Raw genomic sequence first — 23,954 nt, forward strand, 5'->3', positions numbered from 1 at the left:
GCACAGAGCCTTAAGTCACTCTCGAATTGGAATTAAAGTGACACCCGGAGGTGACCTTCCCTATAAATGCTTGTAAATTCTCAGGGTGAGCCAACATGGGCACAAGACAAAATAGTGATTAATCTCTTGTGAAAGGCTGATTGCACAAAGACAATAGAAAGCATTTGATAGATGAATTGTATTGGACTTAGTGTTTTTTTTTGTATTTTGTTTATGCAAATGAAAAACACAATTTACACACTTAGAGAGTACCGCTCTCTAGACCGACTGTAATTATTTGTCCATTTTTTTCCTGCTTTGTTTGTAAAAATCATTCACATAAGGTCACATAATAGGGCAAACGCATTTACGTCACATGCAAATTGCGTGAATAATGCAGATAATATAAGCAGTCATGCTATTTTGTCCCCACACACACTCAAAAGACACACTTGCTAATGCTGTAGACTTGTATGGAATTGATCTCAAAAGGACAGCATCCATGTCTGCAAGCTATTGTGTAAGCACCCAAAGAAAATAAATCATTTGTCAGAAGAGGACAAATATGTGTTGCCACCAGTTTCTAAACCTGATTTACAGTCTTAAATCTCAAGTACCCGGAGAAAACCCATGCAAGCACGGGGAATGCAAACTCCAGGAGGCATGAACCCCCAGCTTCAAAACTATGAGGCAGAAGTGCTGCCCACTGCAATCCAATTGAGATGTATTAATGGGAAAGAGCATATTGGTGTAATAAAAAGATTATTTACCCTTAAAATAGGACTGATTATTAGAGCTACCTCACGTACGCTCACACACGCTCACACACACAAACTTATAAACTCACAAACACGCTGTTTGTTTCTTCCACCTTCATTTATATAGTCCTTTTAATTAAATCTTGCAATAATGGCCACAACACATCATTATGTTTCACCTTGGCTGGGGTTCACTCCACAGACTATTCGTCAACATATCCATCAATGAATATTTTCCTAATGTTGTTCTAAAAGTCATAATGCGGTCGTCAAGGTGACTCAAGTAAACGTTTTAAACTTTTGCATATTCAAGCAACAAATTCATTTGATTTTAATGTTCCAAAAATACATTTGTGTTTATTCTTAAAATTAATCTTCATTAGCAGTTATATTTCTTTTGACTGCTATGATTTGTAATTACAGTATTATTATGTAATATGGACAGTTAACATGTTTGTACCAGCTAGACCTATCTATGTACAATACTAAATTGATAAAATTGTAAGAAAATTTAATCCAGTCTGCCCCTGCATACTCACAGTTCCGCACATATGGATTCTCATATGGTATTTTTTTATGTTCAGTTTTTTTCACAATTTTATCAAATATATTTTGCTTTTGTTTTGTGTTTTTTGAAGAATTTTATGGGTTTGAAATAGAAGGTTTTTTTCTGTAAATGCATTTCAATGGATATCAAACAAACACGGATTTTCACTATTTGGCCCAGTCCCTATCCCCCATGAATCGTGATGGACCACTGTACTCATGAAATTATAATTTGTTTTACTACAGCTACCAATGGTTAATAAATAATCATAACCAGATTATTCTCTTTGTGTATATTCATCTGGGAAGAGCTTTTATGTTATGTATTTTTCTTTTTCAGCCGCTTCCAGTTAAACAGCCACCACTCATGACATCTGGGATTACTTCATATAACTGATTTATCTTCATATCTTTGAAAACAGTTAATGATGCAAGAACTTCATCAATATTAATTTTTGATTCAGGTTTAGCAAGTATTTGTGATACAAAGGCTGACTGTTAAGTTGCCCAACAGCTTGAATAACAAGCAGCACATAGATATTCACTGATGTGCTGATAGTTTTATTTATTTATTTATTTTTACTGGGGGGGAAACTATTATGCTGTATCCTTACAGATTCACACAAGATATGCATGATGATACTCAAACTCAGTGCATTTAATTTAAAATACAAGTGGATTATTATAATAATTCTGGCATAACTGCAGTTGACTATGAGGATCAAAACTGCCCAAATTCAAAATAAATAAATGATTAAATACATAAATAAATAAATGACTTAAAGTAAACATAAAAACAGATATACAAAATATAATTCAAAAATTAAATCCCCCAAAAATAATATAAATGGAAATAAAAATGACAAAAAATATAAATCCATAAATAAATACATAAATAAATAAATAAATAAAAGTAACAATAAATACAAAAATAAATACAAAAATAAAATACAATTAAAAAATAAAAATACATATAAAAATAAATGTCGAAATAAATGCAAAAATAAATATATAAATAGAATTAAATATCAATCTGCTCTCACATTTATTTATTTCATGCTGCGGACGCTCTGCCGGGATGAAATGTTATTCAAATGAGGGGGCGGTCCTAAGCGCATCCTGGGTTGGACTCCGCCTTTCATTGGTCGAGTGAGCAGCTCGGTGAACAAGTAAGTCTCGCTGCCTCACATTTGAGAGCTCCAGCAACGGACGACTATCTGGTCCACTGTCACTTCGACTTGTTGTCGAGCAACTCAAGTCGCAAGTTGTGGTGACAGTGGACAAGATGGTCGTCCGTTGCTGGAGCTCTCCATGCAAGCCAGCAAGACTTCCTTTTTCGCTAAGCCACTCACTCGACCAAACCAGAGTTTTTATTTATATTGAATTCTATTTATATATTCATTTTTGTATTTATTTCAACATTTATTTTTATATTTATTTTTTGAATCAGTTTTTTATTTTTGGATTTATTTTAATTTTAATTTTTTTATTTATGGATATATTTGTTTTGTTATTTTTATTCCCATTTATATTTATTTTGTCGGATTCCATTTTTGAATTATATTCTTTATATCCGTTTTTATTTTCACTTTTATCATTTGTTTATTTATTTAGTCATTTATTTACTTTGAATTTTGGCAGTTTTGGTCCTCCTTAGTTGGCATCCATTCATTTTATGTACCATTTAATTAGGGTCGCAGGTGTGCTGGAGCCTATCCCAGCTGGGTGTTAGGTGGTGCAAGTACACCCTGAACTGGTCGCCAACCAATTGCATCCCATGGATGTCATGGCTATTCAATTTTCATCTGGTTGAAGATGAATACACATTTTTCCTCAAGAGCTGATATGTGGGTCAGCCTTTAGCTATATATTATTTTTCTGGTAACTTCTGGGTGATAATTTTTGTTTGTCCACTATTGGAAGAGTTGCTGTCATGTTGAAAGTCCTCCAGTAGCGTGCTAAGCTTGTGAGATGCCAGATGCCAAAAGTCGTTTTTTATGCCCCCAAAAATATTTTGTTATTTTGTTAACGGGTCGGGGAAAGGGAGGGTTGTGTACGGAACTTTTTTAGTTTGATGCCCCCTCTATCTAAAGTGGATGCCCCTTCTACATAACAAACAGCCAGTGCCAATGTGAATGCCCGGGGCCGCCACCCCATTGCCCCTCCCCTCTGCACGCGTCTGAGGTCCTCCATTTGTAAATAAATTGCATCACAGTGGATGCAAGCAGCTGGAATCCTTTGCAAATGGTCTTACAGTCCACCCCAGATGGTCGGGCTGTCATTAACCGCTTCTTCATGTGCGCGGGTAGCTCCTTTGCTCTCGGCATTGTTGATTTGCATGGAACCACAGTGGGTTTGGCTACTTTATTTTCTCTTTTAATTAGTGCACGCCAAATCCTTTCCTAAGAAAGTCTTATTTCACTGGTTTGCTTAAATGATCCAATAAGCACCCAAATGCTTAACCTGTGTATTTTATGGTTGAGTCGCCTTAGGCAGTAATAATCTTGTTTAAAAATGTTTGTAACTCACCTTCATTTCCCTGACAAATAAGCATATTTGTAAGAATGCTGGAAATGTGTCCTGGCATACAGTACTGTATATGACATGCTCTATACGAGCACACAGGATTCTATAAATGTGATTGCATTGAATGTGGTCTTCGGTTGAGGAAAAAAACTGGGCCACCCAGGAACTCACACCTCTGAATTGATTTGCATACATTTTGACAAGAATGTTGGAGTACTGCCACATGTGTTGATGACACCCAATCACCTCTTAAATGGGCAACACCACAATAGAAAACCAATTTATGATAAATGTGGAATGACTGTAATGGAGAGAGAGCATATTGAGAGTAAAACAAATATGCATAAAATGCATAAAAAATAACGACAATATGAAGGGAGATCATGCTGCAGGTGTGCAGAAAGCATATCAATCTGACAATCTGATATCAACCCTAACCCAGTTTGGATGTCCTTTAAGTATTGAAAATGAACAGTTGGCTTGTTTGGTTCTTTATCACTACTCAAACTCAGTAACAGGGTTAGCTTTCACTAGGTACACTGGCATGACGACCGTGACCTTTCCCCGCCGGGCATGGGGTTCAGGGGTGCCGCCCGTTTCCCGGTGCTCCCATCTCCCCTTCCGCCCCGAGTGTTCTGCCCCACCACACGGCTGGAGGTTAGGTGGCCGCTTCCGGCACCGATGCCTGGGTACGGGGGATCCCTGTTTTTTTTTATGGGGGGCTGGGTTGTGGCGGGTGTGGGTGGGGGGCATGGGGGCAACGGGGGCTGTGGGCCGGTGGCGGGCCTACCGTTGCTGCGTTGGGCTTGGGCCGTGGGCCGTGTTGGGGTGGGGGGGCGCTCCTGGCTCCTAGGTTTGCTCTCCCACCGTTGGCCACTGGGGGGCCTGGGGGTTGTGCCTTGGCGCTGCCACGGCCTAGGGGGCCCTGGGGGGTTGTGCTTGCTCTGCCATGGCCGGGGTCGATGGCTCCCCTCTTTGGTGGAGGTTTTTATGCATGCCAGCTCCACCACAACAGCATCTACCGAAAATCAAACACAATCTGCTTCTTCCACTGGTCGTTGAATCGGTGGAGGCTTATGTCTGGGGATCTCAATCTGCTTCATCTATCCTTCCTTCCTTTCTTTAGTCTTTCCTTTGGACTCTTGAGGTCTCCCTAATTTGTTGGAATTTAGATGTTTCTGGGGTTTGTGAAAGATTCTGGTTGGTAAGCCGGTGGGTAGTAGGTGATGTCTGGTCGGTGCTGGATTTCACTTTTCTTTCTTTTCTTTGATCCTTCCTCGGGTCTCCTGACAACTTCACGACTCTAGCGGGATTCTGAAGTATTCGGTTTAGGTGAACGGCATGGGATTTTTAATAGGTTTTAGGTGAATTAATGAGCACACACTCACATGCACGCACATATGCACACACACATACCCGCACATAAAAAAAAAAAAGTCAAATCTATCCTCGTTCTGCAGCCAACTGCATAAATGATTGTTAGCTGTAATGTTGCTTGTTTATCGGAGAAATGCGAGGTGAAGACGATGCTCATGCTAAAATATTACTCAACAATTGTGTTGGTGACAATACAGGGTCCGCCATTTGCTTTTTCTTCTATAGAGATACCCGCCAAAATCTGACAATCTTTACAGTGTTTACTTGTAATCCACATATATACGTGCCAAAACATAGTTGTTGTAAAATTTACAATATTTTACCACTAATTATACAGCAAATTACTGTACTTTGTTTTTGCCCATAATGCACTTTGTTTTACCCATAACGCATTGCTGTATACAGTTAAATACTGTAAAATTTAAATACAAGAAAATGCTGTAATTTTTACTGTAGATTTTACAGAAGTTTGTTCTAGTGTATGTAAAATGTTGCACCGTGTTTTATTTTTACTCTATCCTCTTTTGCTCGTTTATTTAAGGTGATGTTGTTTTGTTATTTGTGGGAGCTAGAGACAGGAAACAAAATTAAAAATGACCCCCAAAAAAATCTTCAAAAACACTGATAAACATCCTTTAGTGTGCATTTTCCATGACAAATGAGGGGGAAATAGGGAACCATATAACAGTAGATTGGTTGGACAGACGGACAAGACAACACATTTGTCCTATGTGTAACTACAGCCAGAAACAGGTTGTACATAAACTGCATCATGGTGCACCAAGAGCTTCAGTCATGCACAAAAACGTATGACCTCCAAACCATTCTTTTTTTTTTTTCAGTTGTCACCATAGAGACAGCTGAACAAATGACTAGCTCCGAGGGCCTATACCATGAGTCCCAGTGAGAGCCCCCAGCAGTGAGAGGACCCAATTAGCTAGCTTACCTCAAACTGGACGCTCAACCACAGTCACCGAGGGAACACTAACAGCTGAATGAGGCACACTTCATCAAAGTACAGGCTGGGTATAAATACACTGACAGGAATAAAACAGACTTCCAAACTTTTTAAATGCCATTTCTTATGTCATTCCTATAGGGTACATATTGACGTTTATAGGGAAGTTTGACATCTCATTTAGTGTCCAAAGTCAAAAACTAAAAAGATGTTTAGACCTAAACAAAAATTTCAGGAAGTCTTCAGCATATATCATGAGGAAAAAAAACTTTGTCAAAACAGGGTTAGGAATGCAGGCAAAAAATGTCAGATCTCTTGGCAAAAGTAAAGTAGCAGTAATATTTAACTTCGGGAGATGCCAAAGGTACATTACGCCTTCTAAATTGTTGGTTATGCTTTTTCTTCTTCTTGTTTCCTTGAAAAGAAGAGGAAGAAACAGTAGTCATAGCAACTAACTTTCAGTTTAAACAACAGCAATTAACAAAGCGCATTATTCCACCAGGATTGTTCTTTTGACTACAATGCTACAGGATTCTAGGTAAAGTAAGCAATTTTCAGATAAAAAAAACAAAACAAAAAAGAGTCAAGCTCTATTCGTGCAGGAAATCCACCAATCACAGGAGTGTTTGGAAATGCATCACCCACGAAAAGTGAGGGAAGAATGTATTATACTTGCAATTATTAAATACTTTGGGGGGAGGGGGGTGTTTATGGTGGCTTATTGAACCCATATAGAAAATCTAATCTCCCAGGTTGACTCAATGTTATTTATAAACGCATGCCAAAAACCGCCGGCATATCTCACCAGTGAGGATTGATGTCAAACAATATGCAAATATAGTGCAGTATGGAATGCTAAATTTGGATCAAAGAACGATCTGTCCTGTAATATCTTTGTGTTATTATTTGATTTCACAAGTATCTGTGCCAGTATTACCACTATGGAAGGACTTCACAGCAATTGTGGCTTATCGTTCATCTGTTCAAAGGCTCAAAGCACTATTGAGATCTTCCCTTGTGTGAATATTAATATCATAAGCAGTAGAGGGCTTAATTTGTTCCAACGTGCTATGAATCTCTGCTGTGAAGATGACAGACACAATCTCTCTGTCCCCTTGAATTGCACCTATCCAATGTCTAACAACCTTACCATGTTGCTTACTACAAGTGTGTGCGTGAAGTTTAAAAACCTGGAGCGTGGAGCTCATTCCATTTTCCAATTTGAGTAAGAATTAATCCAGACTTAGCCAACTCATGCTGAGCATCCAATAAATAACTGGGGAAGCTGCACATTTTTTAAATCACGTCATTTCAAAGTAATACATGGCAAGATTATAAAACAAAAAAAATTACCTGGCCCGGAGCAGAAGGAAGCAATAACTGCCAGTATACACATATAACTGAGGTAAGGCATCCATGACACGCTGTCCTAGGAAGAGAGGGGGACGGTGGTGTACTGTAAGCAATTATTCAGCAACTGAAAATCAATAAGTATCAATAAATAATAAGAAAATAGTACCTTTACCTTTCCATTGTCTATTATAGTGCCCCAGTGGATTATTTTATTTAATTTTATGTTGGTTTCATAAAATGAAATTGTACATATTTTTCCCATCAACTTATTTTTACAAGTGCACCTTATTGTACCATTTCTTACCAAAAGTATGACATACGTCGAAAGGTTTGCACTTCCTCTTTCAAACAGTGTCTTCTTATTTATTCACAATGTTACAGCGTACTGGGACAAGACTGCAAGGTGAGGAGTTCCGTTAGAAAAGAACCTTACTTGAAAACTGAGGAACACTGTGAGCAGACTGAAGAACACCGCCATGGCGCTGAAGCCAAATATGAGCAGAGGTTTTCGCCCAACTCGTTCTATCACTAAACCCTGGAGAGGAGAAAGACGGCATTGTATCAGAAGTATTTCAAGTGCAACAAGTTCCATAGTAAATTCATTTGCCATGCTGTTAAAATTGAATTTAGAATTCTGTGTGTTTTAATAGCTAGGGTAAATATTTAAAATATAGGATGTAAGATCTCAAGCATACCAGAGTATCATATTATGGTCAAGCTTGCCTCTTTGTACTGTCCTAGATAATGTCCTGAATGCCGCTGAGGCTTAACTAGCATTGAAACAACTGAACGTTGAGCAAATTTGCTCATTATAAATGTTTATATGTATGTTAACTGTGTAATCGCTCAGACAAACTACATGTCTTTCGACAAATATTGTTGTGGCAATGGTCTAACTCAGGAGTCTGCAACCTGCGCCTCTAGAGCCATGGTTCATCTCCTGAGCCTCTCTGTGGAGCTCTAAAAACTTTTTTTACATTTTTATTTTTTAGATAAAATATTATTTAATATTATTTAATGAATTGATGATTCATGAATTAATAATTACATTTTAAAAAATGAATAATTAGATATTCAAAATATATATTTTTAAATGTCAGTCCAAATTTTTATGTTGTCAGAAATTGAAACGACAGGTAGATAAAACATTTTTTTTAATTACCTAAAAATTTACAAAAAGTGACAATAAAATGTCCAAAAAGGAAGAAGCAAAGCAAAGAAATTACAATAAAATATCCATGAAGTTGCCACAAAAAGGTCATAATTGAATTTAAAAATAAAAAAATAAAAACATTCAAAAAGTAAATATAAAATGTAAAAAAAATTATAAATTTAAAAAAATTAAAAACTAAACAAAACACGGCAGAAAATTACCATAAAATTTCTTTGGAATTGAAAAAAAAAGGCAGAAAATTGATTGATGAAGAAAGGAAAACTTTCAAAAAGTAACTATAAAATGTCCAAAAAATGTCAAAAAAATTATCGCAAAAAGATGTCAAAAATGTCCAAAAAGGAAGAGAGGCAGAAAATTACAATATGTCCCTAAAATTGCCAAAAATGTCAGAAATTTGACAGAAAGGCAAAAAAGTCTAAAAAATAGTATGTATGTAAGTATGAAAAATGAAGTATGAAAGATTAACCCAAAAAAAAATCCCAAAAAGGAAGAATAAAGGTAAAAGAAAATGAATCTTTACGTATTGGGTGCTGCATATTTTTCTGTTATTGTGCATCTTTAATTAAATCATTAAATTTCAAATGTTTTACGACTCCACGCAGATTTTTTTGTTGTTTGCTTATTTATTTATTTGTTTATTTATTTATTTAGACAGTAAAGGTTGCTGAACCCTGGTCTAACTCAATGTAAAGACTTTTATCAGTCAATGCATTGATGTCAAACATTTTTGAGTAAGTTTTATTTGGGTACACATGCTACAAGGCTGCATTTCGTTGAAGCCTTCACTGAGGAAAGAAAAGAAAAAAAACCGAGGTCATGGTTGCATGCATTTTTTTTCTTTTCAAAGGGTAGCCTTAGAGGCAAGTGGACGGGGCCTTAAGTTATTCAGGGTGCGGGTGTGACCTCGCTGGTCAGATTTCATGATGAGACTGTGGAAAAGGTCATTGCTGTTTGTACAATATTGTATGTATCCCACCAGCTCAGCAGACACACGTGAAAAGAGAACAGGAAGTACATTTCGCTCCTGTGTGCGTGTGTGTTGGGGTAACCTTACACATTAGAATTCATTGTGTGTGTGTGTGTGTGTGTGTGCGTGTGTGTGTGCGTGTGTGTGTGTGTGTGTGTGTGTGTGTGCGTGCGTGCGTGCGTGCGTGCGTGCGTGCGTGCGTGCGTGCGTGCGTGCGTGCGTGCGTGCGTGCGTGCGTGCGTGCGTGCGTCGCACTTGCCCTGAAGGCACAGGACATCTCTCTACTAGACATCCCTGCAGTGGCACACATACACAACATCATCAGCAAAACTGCATCTCATTAAAAATCTGAAGAGTGAAAATTAATCTGCATGTGTGATTTAGTTTGAAAGAGGATAGAACCCAAGACTCGAAATATATATTTTTTTTTACGGAATAGTTTTGCGAATCACTACTATCATGAAAAGCGACTTTCTCACTTTGGGTTTTATTAAACAAAACTATGACAATTTAATGAATGAACTTTTTTATGGAATCAACAGTTTTCATTTCTTAAATTCACAGTAAACTTAATTTTCTTGTCTAGAAACAAAGCTAGATTAATTTAAGAAAAAGCTCTGCTGTAATGTAATTTTGAGAACATTTATTGTGCAGACCTCAAAAGTCAAAGCTCACAACTCAAGTGTGAAAAATAACATTCTTGATCAATCATAAATATGTAAATATTTTTTAACTAATGAGCCACTCCCCCTGGATGATGTTCATCATAATTGAAGTTAATTCATTTCTGGTTCAGTTTTGTGAGTAGGATTTTTACTCCATACACTTTTACTTTATACTTTTTCCGCAATTTTGCTCTTCTAAGTAGGATACTCTCCGCTTTAATGCGGTACCTGCCAGACATTTGTGAAAAGTGTAATCGATCACCCAAGCACTTGTTAAATGTGCTTGCTGTGTCAATCTTTTTTTCTTCCTTTTGCGGTGTCAATCTTATGCTAGCTTAGCATTTAGCATGGCTTCCCCATCTTTACTTGTCATCCCTTCGTGAGTATGACACTTGTCGTATATGTATTTCATTCACCGCCATGATGATTGCTGACTTAGGAGCAACTCCGCAATGTGTTTGGGCACACTAACTAGCCAGCCAAAGCTGCTGCTAGCTAGCCAGTCACTTTAACGTAAGTAGTACAGTAGTGTTAGTTCAATCCCTGTCTCGGTAGATGACGTGAGCCTAGTGAAGCTTCTTCCTTGTACCGTTTGTGTCAGCGTTTTATTCTCAGTTTTGCTATTTAATGTGGTCAAATGTATCGAACCGCTTTTATTTTGAGCTTTGGAACCTAAAAGAAAAAACTCTTCTATGGTCCATGGGCAGAAAACATTTGTTCTAACATTCTCAATGGGAGGCCAATTTATATTTGTACAGTACAGGTATATGGCAAAGAAACTTAAACCCCTGATAATATACTGATAACAATGAAGGGGAAACGCATTCTCCCGAAGCACGTTTCATCTGCACTTCTTGGCAGAGGCAACAGAGGTCAAAGCTGTGACTTTAGCACTCATGGTTGACAGGACTAAAACGTCTCGTCATTATTCATCACATCAAGAAGCAGACGAGCCATTAAAGACGAGTAGCCACAGCTTGAGGCACTTCATGTGCTGTGGTTTCCGCACCATCCACAGATAAACCCTTGGGAGAGATGCTGAGTGTGAAAATGTACTTTGTTTGGCCTTCACAGTCTGACACTGGCGAGTGGCGACAATTAAACACAAATACATTAAAAGGGAATGTAAAAGTTTTCACACAGACATTTCTTGTACTGTAATGGCTGTGCACATTTGAAGAAGTAACAGTTCACTTTTCTCTTCCTTTCAGAGAAACTAACTAGACCAGATAACAAGCAGCAAACCATTAGCCGCGAAAGAAGTCACAAATATAACCAAACCAAACTTTTGAAACAAGCAAGAAAAAGATCAAATGTACAGTTATTGGAGAACTTTATAAACCAAACACACGTGCACACAAACTGGATAAGTGAATACAGTTCCAGGATTAAAAACAAGCTTACACAATAAGGAATCCAAAAATGGCGAACCCCTAAAAATGCCATTCAGAAATCAATAGTGCATTGATAGCAAAGGTAGTAAGCAAGAAAAGTCATCATAATTACAAAGAAGTACCACTTGTGGAAATGTTAGGGTCTGCAACTGGGCTGTAACCCAGACAATGAAAAGTTTCAAGAGAAATAACAAAAGTACATTGGCAGCCTATAAGCAATGGTCTAAAATGGGCTTGTATTAGACTGTGCTGTGTGACAAGTGAGCTAAAAGTAAAAACGGACTGGAACATGTTGCCTACTCATTACTGATTACTCAAACAATTGGCATAAGTGGCTTTAATTAGATGCCAAATTCAAACACACCAAGACTTCTAGTACAGGCAAAGGAATTTAGATAAAGAGGCGTACCTTGAAAACATCTCGAAACTGTGACATTTGAGCCGAATTCCATTGTGATAGAAATCATTAAGAAGACTATATAATTTCCCACAGAGTACATTTTAGTATGCAAGCATCAATCAGACAGTACAAACTATCTGTTCATTTTGGAGTTGACAAAGACAAGACAAGTGTTGCAATTAAATTGTTTTTGTTTTCTGACATCATTGCTAACCAGCAAAGTAAAAAAAATAAAAAATAATAATAACAAAAAGATCCTTGTTTTTGCCCAGTGAAAGCCTGGCGCAAATGTTGGTCTAAATCTGCACAGTGGCAGGCAAGACCAAGTTTTGGTATTTTCACACACACACATGCAAGCAGCAGCAGCATAGTGTATTTTTTAAAAAAAAAAAGGGTGTTTGTCAATGTTGTGGGTGTGAACAAAACCAACTTTATTTATAATTGAAACTGCTCCTCTCATTCCCTTTAAAAGACAGTGCATCTGAGGTGTGCTAATAGTCCTTGACAGTGCAAGAGGAGGACTGCCCGCAGAGGTGGAGGTGCGCAAAGTAGGTTCAAGCAGACCTCATATTAAGTTGGCCAGGGAAATTACAAATCTGTGAAGTAGGCACTTCGAGATCGCCTTCCACCTCGATCATGTGTCCATATTTGACAATCCACCAACCCACCCATAGCTGTGCTGCGGTCAGTGAGATGATTAAAAAAAAGAGAGAGAATAATAATTTCGTGTTCAATGAATTTATTTCTGCAGTGATTCAGAGGACTCAATGTATGCTATTCATTTTTTATGAATGAAATATGGTGATCCACTGAGCTCAAAATCTGTCCATCAAATTCATCAAAATCTCAGATTCCAATACTTAGACGTGGTTCCCGCAGACATAAACTTTAGAATACTTTGAGCAACCAAATTGTCAGGTGCATGTCAAAAGAAACGCCTTTGGCTTGTCAGAACCCTAACATGGTGCATAGTGATGAACCAAATTCCCAAACAAGCGTTTTGAGACTTACGTCAGCACGAAAATCAGGATATGCCTGTTTTTACGCTCAAACGCAACTGCAATAGGAATATAGAGCCCCTGTTGTTTGAGGTGAGTCAGATTGGTACATTGTCCTTGTTTGTTTTCTCCATCTTTAACTTCTATTCAATTTAGCCATGTTGCCTATCATGGTGCTGCTGCTGCGTTCATAAACATAAAGCCAGCAAATATAAGAGCACATGTTGCGTTTCTTTACATATTCACAGAAAAGTGGCAGCATGCATTTTCTCATCTGACAATTCACTGATCCATTTTGCACAAAAAATATATATATATTTAACTGCTGTGGAAAACTAATGTGCTTGATGTGGTTGCTGCTGTGTCAGAGGGATGCTGGTGCATGGATATGCTTATTGTTTCTTTGAAATTTCTTCTTCTTCCAAAAACTAATTTATGAGTTTCTGATGAGCGGCTTTAAAAAGGTAGTTAGCAACTTTAAATTAATGCACTAGTTCACTAGTAAAGATGACAGAAACAATTGCAGGTTTAAGAATGATACATAGAAAAGTCGCTTCAGGGTGATTTAAGACGGGGAAGCAATGAACACAACAAAAAGGTTTGGCTCATTTAAAGTGGCAATACTCACAGAGACGATAGCAGACAAAGTCTCGATACCTCCTGTGCTGAGGGTTACGTACGGGACAATGTTTTCATCAAAGCCTGCTTCTTGTAGGATCCCATTAGTGTAGTACCAGATCTGCAAAAAATGTATCATTAAAACTCAGTCTTGCCTTTGCATGGTCAACAATAGATTCTAATTAAACTACAAAGCCAAGTCCCAAAAAGTTGGGACACTATACAAATTGTGAATCAAAACTTAATGCAATTATGTGGAAGTGCTAAATTTTAATATTTTATTCAGAATAGAACATAGAGAGCAGGTCAAAAGTTTAAACTGAGAAAATGTATCATTTTAAGGGAAGACTATGTTGACAAGGCCATTTTCACCACTGTGTGGCATCCCCTATTTTTCTTACAACAGTCTGCAAACGTCTGGGGGTCGAGGAGACAAGTTTCTCAAGTTAAGAAATAGGAATGCTGTCCCATTCTTGTCTAACTCACGTTTCTCTAACTGTTCAACTGTCTTGGGCTTTCTTTGTTGCACCTTCCCCTTTATGAATCGTCAAATGTACTCTATAAGTGAAAGAAGTGGACTGCAGGCTGGCCATTTCAATACCCGGATCCTTTTCTTACGCAGCCATGATGTTGTAATTGATGCTACATGTGGTTTGGCATTATCGTGTTTAGAAATGCAAGATCTTCTCTGAAAGTGATGATGCCTGGATGGGAGCATATGTTGTTCTCCAATCTGAATATACCTTTCTGCATTGACGATGCCTTTCCAGATGTGGAAGCTGCCCATGCCACACGCACTCATGCAACCCTATACGATCACAGATGCAGGCTTATAAACTGAGTGCTGATAACAACTTGGGTTGTCCTTGTCCTCTTTAGTCAGTAGGATATAGCACCCCAGTTTTCCACAAAGAAATTCGAATCGTGATTTGTCTGACCACAAAACAGGTTTCCACTTTTCCACACTCCATTTGAAATAACCCCTGGCCCAGAGAAACGCCTGCGCTTCTTGGTCTGCTTTAAAAATGGCTTCTTCTTTAAACTGTCGAGTTTCATCTGGCAACGGCGGCTGGCATGGTGGATTGTGTTCACCCACAATGTTTTCTGGAAGTATTGCTGAGCCCTTTCTGTGAATTCCTTTACAGTAAGCATTCCTGTTAGCGGTGCAGTGCCGTTTAAGGGTCCGAAAATCATGGGCATCCAGTATGATTTTTCGGCCTTAACCCTTACACACAGAGATTGTTCCAGATTCTCTTTTTATATTCCAATCAAGTTGCTAATAGACTTCATTAGTGGTAACTGGTCTTCCAGCTGTTTTTTTTTTATAAGGACAATTGACTTTTCCAACCTCATATTGCTACCTGTCCCAACTTTTAGATTGGTTGGCACCATGAAATTTACAATCAACATATTTTCCCCTTAAAATGATACATTTTATCAGTTTAAACTTTTGACCTGTCATCTATGTTCTATTCTGAACAAAATATTGAAATGTGGCACTTCAACATAACTGTATTCAGTTTTTATTCACAATTTATATAGTGTCCCAACTGTTTGGGAATTGGGTTTGTAATTCATTTCTTGACCCTGTGTTCTGTAAATGGTTTAAAAGTTGTTGTCTAATCAGCACAAATAGAAAACTTACTATAACAAAAACACGAGTGTCAGCATATTGTGGTAGCAATTGCCAGACTGCTTTTTTTTTTTAATCAGACATTTTTAACACTTTTGACAATCATACTTTAAAAATGTTTCATCCATTTGATCACATAACCTGAAACAACTTTTGTTCAATCTTAATTTGGAAAAAAAAAATGTCAAGTTGGATTGAACTGTGTTATTTCATATATGTATGACAAATGAAAAGGTGTAGCTTACAGCATTGAGACCGCAGAGCTGATAGCTGCCCATGGTGACCATGACGGTGATGAGCTGCCAGCGAAACGCCCGACACTTCAGTAGCTGCAAGATGGAGACCGTGTGCAGAGTTTCCTGAGCTCGTGCCTCTGCATGGACCTCTTCCAACTCAAGAGAAACATCCTTTTTTCCAAGGAATCTCTGAAAGGCTGGTAAACACACACACAAGCACACACGATTAGTGTTAGAATGGAGGGGGTTTAAAAAAAAACACACAATGACCAATGACCACAATTACAAATAAGATAGACAGACAGCTGAGAACAGTTTAAATGTTTGAAAAGTTTAATTGTGTTTGAAACAAATGTTTGCCCTGCCTTGCCAGCCTGTCACCTTTCTTTGAATTTGCAAGTGAAGTGCTAGAGGGAATTTGTTGCTATTAACACAACATTTTCTTCACTTTCATAGTCATGACTATAAAACCCAGTAGTGACAGGAGCTCAAGGTGTGTGCAGATTGAGGGCACAACCTAGTTTGGGAATGTTTTCAAACAAAATGAGACCAAAAGTAAAAAAATTAAAATAAAAATAAAAAATTAATACACCACTCAATTGTTAGGGCACCACAATAAAGGTATTATATGATTTCTTCCAGTCAATAATCAAATAAAGGTCAATGATGAAAAAAAAAAGATTTCAATTGGGTATGTCAGGCAATTAATATTCTTAATCGTAATTAATTACATGACTTCAATAGTTAACTCACGGTTAATTGCAAATTTGATATCTGTTCTAAATGTACAATAAAATGTACAATACGTTTTCATACTGTTGTTAAAAATGTTAAATAAAATCTGGCAGTACCTTTTAGTCGTGATACAGTAATTTCATAATAATTCATAAAATTAAGTTAAAATTAAAAAGATGTACTGTACTGTATGATATTGATTTGTGTTGAGGTAATTTTTCTGCCACTAGATGGCATAATTGCATTTGTAAGACGGTGACAGCCCAGTGCATTTTTCTTTTCATATTAAGAGCTATCTAATCTTTAACATGAAGTAACTTGTGAAATTCTGTAATTTTTTTAAATTGTGAAATATAACTTGAACCCAGTCTCCACAAATATATGGTTTATTATTATATTTATAACTAAAATTAAAATTTTGACGTGGACATGTCTGCTGCGTTGTGACTGGAATTCCCCCAGTTTCAATTCCAAATAAGGGACGGTCATTGATCGCGCGTTAAAAAAAAAATTGTGGCGTTAAAGGAACTTTAAATTAATTCAAAATGAACGCATGTTAAAAGAACTTTAACTCAAAATTAACAAGGTCTTCAGGGGGCTGTAGAACAAGTTTTGTGTGTCTCAGAAGTATGTGTGTGAAATCAAAAGTGTCATTTTAAAACCATTTCAATATCAGCCTTGCCCAGACAAACAATGAAATGATGGGCAAATTATTACTGTGACCTCGTGAGCAAAGTGTGACATAAAAGTAATAACAAAGCCGGTGTAAAGGCGGCAGTCCAAGATAAGATGGCAACGTGAAAAGAATACACTGGACTGAGGACATTTTGGATTACTTTTCAAGATGAAAGGACATTAGAGAGGGAAAATATGACTTTAGGATGTAATGTGGGCAATGCAATATGAGTAATGTCATTAAAAGCGTTAAGTGAAGTAGACAGTCTGGTTATCATGGTCAATGTAAATGCAGCCAGAGCCACTAGAGAGGTAACCTACTTTAATTCCCTCTAGGAGGAGATTTTGCTGCGGTGAAATCCTTTACAATACATTGTGATGATTGAAGGAAGGAACAATGAATGGCCTTTACAAGATCCTTGTGATTAGTATCTTGAGCAGACAAATCATCAGCAAGAATCTATTCATCCATTTTCTGTATAGTGCTTGGTCTCGTCGGGCTCACGGGTCAGCTGGGACCGTTAATTATGTGAAGCACATGAAATGCACTGTATAAATAAGATGCCTTGCCTTGCCTATCCCAGATGAATTTAGACCAGAGGAAAGCTCACACCTTGTTTTGATCGCCAGCCAATCATAGTGCACAAGAGACTAACAACTATTCAGACTTACATACAGTGTCCCCATAAACCTAACAGACATGTTTTAGGAAAGTGGAAGGAAGATGGGAAACCCAAAACAAATTCAAATCCTGATTTTCAAACTGTGAATCAGACATAACCACTTAGCAATCGTGCTGCCCATGAACAAGAATAATTTAGGAATTAAATTATAAATGCATTGCACTGCCAGCAACAACATTTCAGGCAATAATCCTTAATGTCAAAGAGTCCCATTAAAGTAAACACACACAAAAAACTGTCTCCTTGAGCTTGCTCTGTGGTTTCAACTTTCAATGTGTCCAGGATGACAAGTTTTAATCGATGTAAAAGGTTGTATTACTAAGCAAAAGTGATTTTCAAAGCAGGTTTGTCAAAGTCATTTTGGATCTAGTGAACATTACCACACTAAGTGGTGATTCTGCACTTGGGGCATGTAGGACATATTTTTCTGTCCTTTTAATGGGTCACATTCAACGTTTTCATTATTGTTAATGAAAACTAATGTAAGAACTAAAACTGGAAGGCAAAAAAACATTTTCATTAACAATATAAAATAAGAACTATTTGTTTTAAACGAATTGAAACTACATCTCACATTAAGAAAACTAACTTAAATTAACTATAATTAAAGCAAACATTTATTTTGTTTTCTTCTTTGTCAGTAAATATCATACATGAGCTTTTGTGTTCATTTTAAATGTCTTTAATTCGGTATTAGTGTACATCCATACAGGGGAAGGACGATCAAACAGTCATTTTACATTTGTAGTTTACATTACTTTATTACACAACACTTACTGGCATTCTCTCTCTTTTTTTATCTTGTAGTTGACAAATACTCCATATATTTAAATAATAATAGTAAAACTAAAATTAAGCATTTTTAAAGAATAACCCCAAAACCTGCTATAAAAAATAATATATATATATATATATACTGTATTTCCCATTGACATTTAAAACCCTTTTTTTACAAGGGAGACCTGGCCAAGAGGTGACAGAAATTCCAGTTGCAACACAATTAAAATGACATACATGTCAGTAAAAAGTTACACTAGTTTCAATACAATTTAAACACAGTACAATTAAATGAAATTATCCATCCATCCATTTTCTTAACCTCTAGTCCTCACAAGGGAAGCTCACCAGTGATGGGACATTATGATTTCCTAGGAATGTCACAGCGGCATGATAAGAAGGCAGTTATTATATCGTTGGATGCAGAAAAAGCTTTTGACAAAGTTAACTGGTCCTTCCTCTTTGCTGTTTTAAATAAATTTGGCTTTGGGAAATCATTTATCCACTGGGTGTCAGTATTATATGATTCTCCCAAAGCTACAGTTACTACTAACGGGATTATATCTAAGAGCTTTATTTTACAGAGAGGCACAAGACAGGGATGCCCACTATCCCCTTTATTATTTGCAATATTTATCGAGCCACTTGCAATAGCCATACGCCAGGAAAGAAGGATTCAAGGAATTCACTCTGGGGTAACAGAACATAAAATTAATCTATATGCCGATGATATTTTACTTTATCTAGAAAACCCGGCGATTTCGTTAGGGGAAGTATTTAACTTAATAACTAAATTCTCACAGTTGTCAGATTATTCTATTAACTGGACAAAATCAACACTTCTACCTATTACAGAAAATTCATGGAACCCTGCAAGCCAGGACCCACATTACTCATTTCCTATAGGTAATTTAAAATACTTAGGCATAAAAATCTCACCTAAATTAACTGATTTAATTCATTTAAATTTTTCTCCACTTCTGGATAACATTCATAGTGACTTGGAACGCTGGAATAATCTTCCTATTTCTTTAATAGGACGAATAGCCACCGTTAAAATGAAAGTTTTACCTAAAATAAACTATTTTTTCTCAATGATTCCATTTAAACCTACGGCTAAATGGTTCCAGTTGTTGGACTCAGCCGTTACAAAATTTTACTGGAAAAAAAAAAAAAGCAAAGATTAGTCTATCTACTCTTCAGAAAAGTAAATCCAAAGGTGGCCTAGAGGCACCAAATTTTATGTACTACTATATAGCTAACCAGCTACAATATATCGTTCTATGGGCACAACCCAACAGAGATACTAACTGTTGGCTGGAACTAGAACAGAAGGATTGTAATAACCTCAGACTTCTAGATTTACTCTTTATTACAACATCGATTAAGCGACATAATTGTTTTAAAAACCCAATGATCTCCGCCACCCTGACTGCTTGGTGGAAGGCATTAGAAATTACAAAAGCCCAAGTGGAGCCCTGTGGGCTTTCTCCCCTATGGCATAACCCTGACTTTCGAATTAACAACCAAACGTTTTATTTAGGTGTGTGGGAGCAGAAAGGAATCACACATCTTCACCATCTCTTCTCAGATAATATGTTTATATCATATACATCTTTGCTCCAAAAATACAAAATAACAAACGGAAATTTTTTACATTATCTGCAAGTTAAAAATATGATAAAGAAACAAATTCCAACACTTCAGGGTACGCTCCAACCGCCTGGCTTAGCTAAAGATATTACCAAGCTTTCTCCGACAACAACAAAAAAACTTTCAAAAATATATAAGTTACTTTCATATACGGATAAAATGTCTTTACCCATCTTAAAATGGGAGACAGACTTGTCTATAGCTCCGGAATCTGACTTTTGGATTCAAGTTTGTGAAAATGCATTTAAAATGACAAAACACACAAATTTACAACTTATCCAATACAAAATAATCCATAGAACATACATTACTCAATATATGATGAAGAAAATGGGCCTCTCCGACTCCGACATTTGTCTCCAGTGTTTACAAAACACTACAGACACTTATTTTCATGCTTTATGGTTATGCACCCCGGTTATGTATTTCTGGACTAAAGTCTTAGAAAAACTTTCCGCTATCTTGGACTATAGGATACCTTTATCTCCAAACTTGTGTTTGCTAGGTGACCTAACAACAACTGACCTACCACATAAACAATTTCAATCTACACTTGTAGCCCTTACTATCGCTAAAAAAACAATTCTTGTTAACTGGAAAAATAAACAAACTCTGAATATCGACCAATGGTCTAACCTCCTCATAAATCACATTTTAATGGAAAAAATATCGGCCTCAAATAAAAAACAAATATCAAAATTCATAGAAATATGGTCTACGTATATAGAATATTTTAACCTAATTCTGGTTATTTAATTCTGCCTGTTAGCGAGAGCCACCACATCGTGATAACTTACATTGATGTCTCTGCATTTGGCAGTTTGTTACTAATGGTTGTGTTTTTATAGTCAGGAACCCAGTTGCTGCCAACAGGATCGAACAGATTCACCTCCAATGGGCACTAAAGGCTAATATTCGGATTCACTGCATGCCAGGGGACTAACGCTACAGGTGCTGTCCCCCCTGGCTGGGCGTGGGCGGGTCTGCCCCTCTGTTGGCTGCTGGGTGGCGGCTGCGTCTTGGTCGTTCCCTGGGTCTCATGGTGGGTGCTGTGTTGCGGGGCTCTCCCTGGTGTCCGGGGCGGCGCCGCCCCGGCGCGGTCCGTCGCTCTGGGTCCGGCGACGCGGGTCGGGGCCTGTGGGCCGCCGGGGTGCCCCGTGGTTCCCTCTCCCCTCCCCCTTCCTCCCCCTTGCTTCCTCTCCCTCTTCACCTCTCCCCGCCCGTCCTCCGCCTCCCTGTCCCTTCTCCCCTGTCGCCCTTCCTCCTCCTCTCCCCCTCTCTCTGCGGCCCTGCTGCTGCCTCCTGCCCTTCCTGTCGTCTCCTTCCCCCGTCCCCTCCCCCTCCCCTGTCCGCCCTCCTCCCCCTCCCCTAGGCCGGGGGTTCCGTCCGTGGCCCGGGTCTCGGCGCTCCGGGGGCCGGGGGAGTGGGCGGGATTGGTGTTGTGCCCGCCCCGCTCCGGTGGGCCTCCGGGCACTTCGGGCGGGCCCCGGTATCCGGGGGGCAAGCCCCGCCGGGGTCCCGGTGGGGTGGGTGGGGGTTTTGGTGGGCGGGTGCGCCTCCCCCCCCCCCCGCCCGGTTGGGGGGGGCCCAGCTGGTCGCTCCTCTTAACTCACTGCACTAGTTTTGCACAATACATTTTAGGGCACATAACACACTTTGGGGGGGAGTGGGGTGGGGTGGAGACACCGTCTCCGCCCTGCAGCTCCCCTCCAAATTTTAATGCACCACACAACTGGGGGGGGGGGGGGGCATCGGTTGGGGCGGCCGCGGTATGAAGCAGTGCTGCGGTCGCCTGTCCGTGTGCACCCCCCCCCCCCCCATTAATTTATTTTAATGCACCACATACGCTCATTGACATGCCTGGGGGGCGGATGGATCAGAGCAGGGGGGGATATCATTTCCCTCTGCTCCGGTTCACCTGCCCCCAATTTTAATGCACCACACACACACACTTATGTATATACACTGGGTGGGGTCACACACACGGTTTAGGGGTAGAGTTCGCCAGTCGGCGAGCTGGCGAACTTAGTAACAGGGTTAGTTTTTCACTTAGATCGTTGGGGTGACGACCGGGGCCTCTCCCCGCTGGGCCTGGGGTTCGGGGATGCCGCCCGTCCTCCGGTGCCCCCATCTCCCCTTCTGCCCCTGGTGTTCCGTCCCTCCACGTGGTGGGGTGGGCGCGGGTGCCCTCTCCGCTCCGCTGCCCGGCCCCCTCTTCGGCGCGGATGCCTGGGTGCGGTGTGTCCCCGGGGTCTGGGGTCGGGGGCTGGGGGGCTGTCGGTTGGTGGGGGGTGGGGGCGGGGGGCGGGGGCGGCTTGGTTGGTGGGGGGGTGGTGGTGGGGGTGCCGGGGTGGGGGGTGCTGGGGTGGGGAGGGTGTCTGGGGATTTGGGGACCTGGGGGCGGTTGGGGCTGGGTTGGGGTGGGTGGCGGGGGTGGGGGGGCGGGGGGAGCGGGGGTTGTGGGCCGGTGGGGTGCCTGGTGGGCCTGCAGTGCCCCGTCCTGCTGCGTTGGGTTGGGGGCGCGGGCCGCGTTGGGGTGGGGGGCGCTCCTGCTCCGGGGTTTGCTCTCCGGCCGGTGGCCCCTGCGGGGCCCGGGGGTCGTCCTTTGGCGCGGCCGCGGCCTGGGGGGCCCTGAGGTGTTGCGCTTGCTCTGTCCTGGCGGGGGTCGACGGCTCCCCTCTTTGGTGGAGATTTTCATGCATGCTAGATCCACCACACCAGCATCTATCGAGACTCAGACACAACTTGTTTCTCCCTCAGGTCATTGATTCGGTGGAGGCTGGTGTCTGTGGATCTCACTCTGCTTCGTCTGTCCTTTCTACCTTTCCTCAGTTTCTCCTTTGGGCCCTTGAGGTTTCCCTGATTTGTTGGAGTTTGGATGTCTTTGGGGTTGGTGAAGGTTAGTGGCCCGGTGGGTGGTGTCTGGTCGGTGCTGGGCTTCGCTTTTCGTTCTTTTCTTTGGTCCCCCTTTGGGTCTCCTGGCGGCCCCACGACTCTGGCTGGATTTTGAAGTGTTCGGTTTAGGTGAACGGTATGGGAATTCTTATTTATTTTTTTTTTTTTTCGCACGCACGCACGCACGCACACACACACGCACACACACACGCACAAACACACATACAAAAAAAAAAAAAAAAAAAGGGAGAACAATGATGATGACATTTCAAATGATCAATACTGAGATCTCCCAAAAGAAAAAAAAAAAAAAAAAAATGATTTCCTAGGAATGCTGTAGCAGTGATCATTGGAAAATGCAAACATTTACAGAGCATGCGAGTTGAATATTGATTTTTATCTGTTTCTTACCTTGCTGTCTTTGTTGATAATTGTGAGAAATAAGTTACGTACTTGATCAGTGTAATTTACATTGATGAACACCGTAAGATGTTTTTATAATTGCTGCTGCAGCTGCTGGCTTGTTAAAGTTTTATTTTAGTTGTTCACACTGCATAACAAATGATTTTCCCATAACAATGATGATTTCCTAACATTGTTGTTTGAAGAGAAATTAACTTGCAAAAAGCAGAGTGAAAGATAGCAGAGAAGAAAGTTGGCCTGGAATGTAGAGTGGGTATTGCCCCACCAATTTTGATTTAAAAACACCACTGCGTGTACAACTCTTATCGTCAACCTCTGTGACCTTTAAATGGAGGGCAGGACCACAGCACACACATCCAAAATGACGAGCAGCAAAATAAGAGGAGCATGCTGTTTCTGTCAGATACTGTGTGATGCTAACAGGACCCTACAGGCCAGGTCACCGCTTAATATTTGTGCATTGCTGATAATGATTTCTAAAGTTGTGATGCAACACAAGCAAGTAACATGGATTTGCAGGTATGGAGGACC

The 23,954-nt window shown here is 39.7% G+C and overlaps 1 protein-coding gene across 3 annotated transcripts in view; it reads right to left on the bottom strand.

Annotated features, from left to right (window-relative positions):
• Positions 1-23,954, bottom strand: part of slc2a9l2 (solute carrier family 2 member 9, like 2) — a 90,302-nt gene that overhangs the window by 37,015 nt on the left and 29,333 nt on the right. For 2 of the 3 annotated variants that reach the window (XM_077572285.1, XM_077572284.1), the window contains exons 8-11: positions 15,592-15,779; positions 13,724-13,834; positions 7,931-8,032; positions 7,498-7,573 (exon numbers count right to left, since the gene is read on the bottom strand). In XM_077572285.1, the coding sequence (XP_077428411.1) occupies positions 7,498-7,573; positions 7,931-8,032; positions 13,724-13,834; positions 15,592-15,779 (477 nt within the window). Of the gene's footprint in view, positions 1-6,232; positions 6,560-7,497; positions 7,574-7,930; positions 8,033-13,723; positions 13,835-15,591; positions 15,780-23,954 lie in introns of those variants that run through there. The other variant, XM_077572286.1, reaches the window with a different exon arrangement.

Source organism: Vanacampus margaritifer, chromosome 8 (assembly GCF_051991255.1).
Source record: "Vanacampus margaritifer isolate UIUO_Vmar chromosome 8, RoL_Vmar_1.0, whole genome shotgun sequence".
Taxonomy (NCBI): Eukaryota; Metazoa; Chordata; class Actinopteri; order Syngnathiformes; family Syngnathidae; genus Vanacampus; species Vanacampus margaritifer.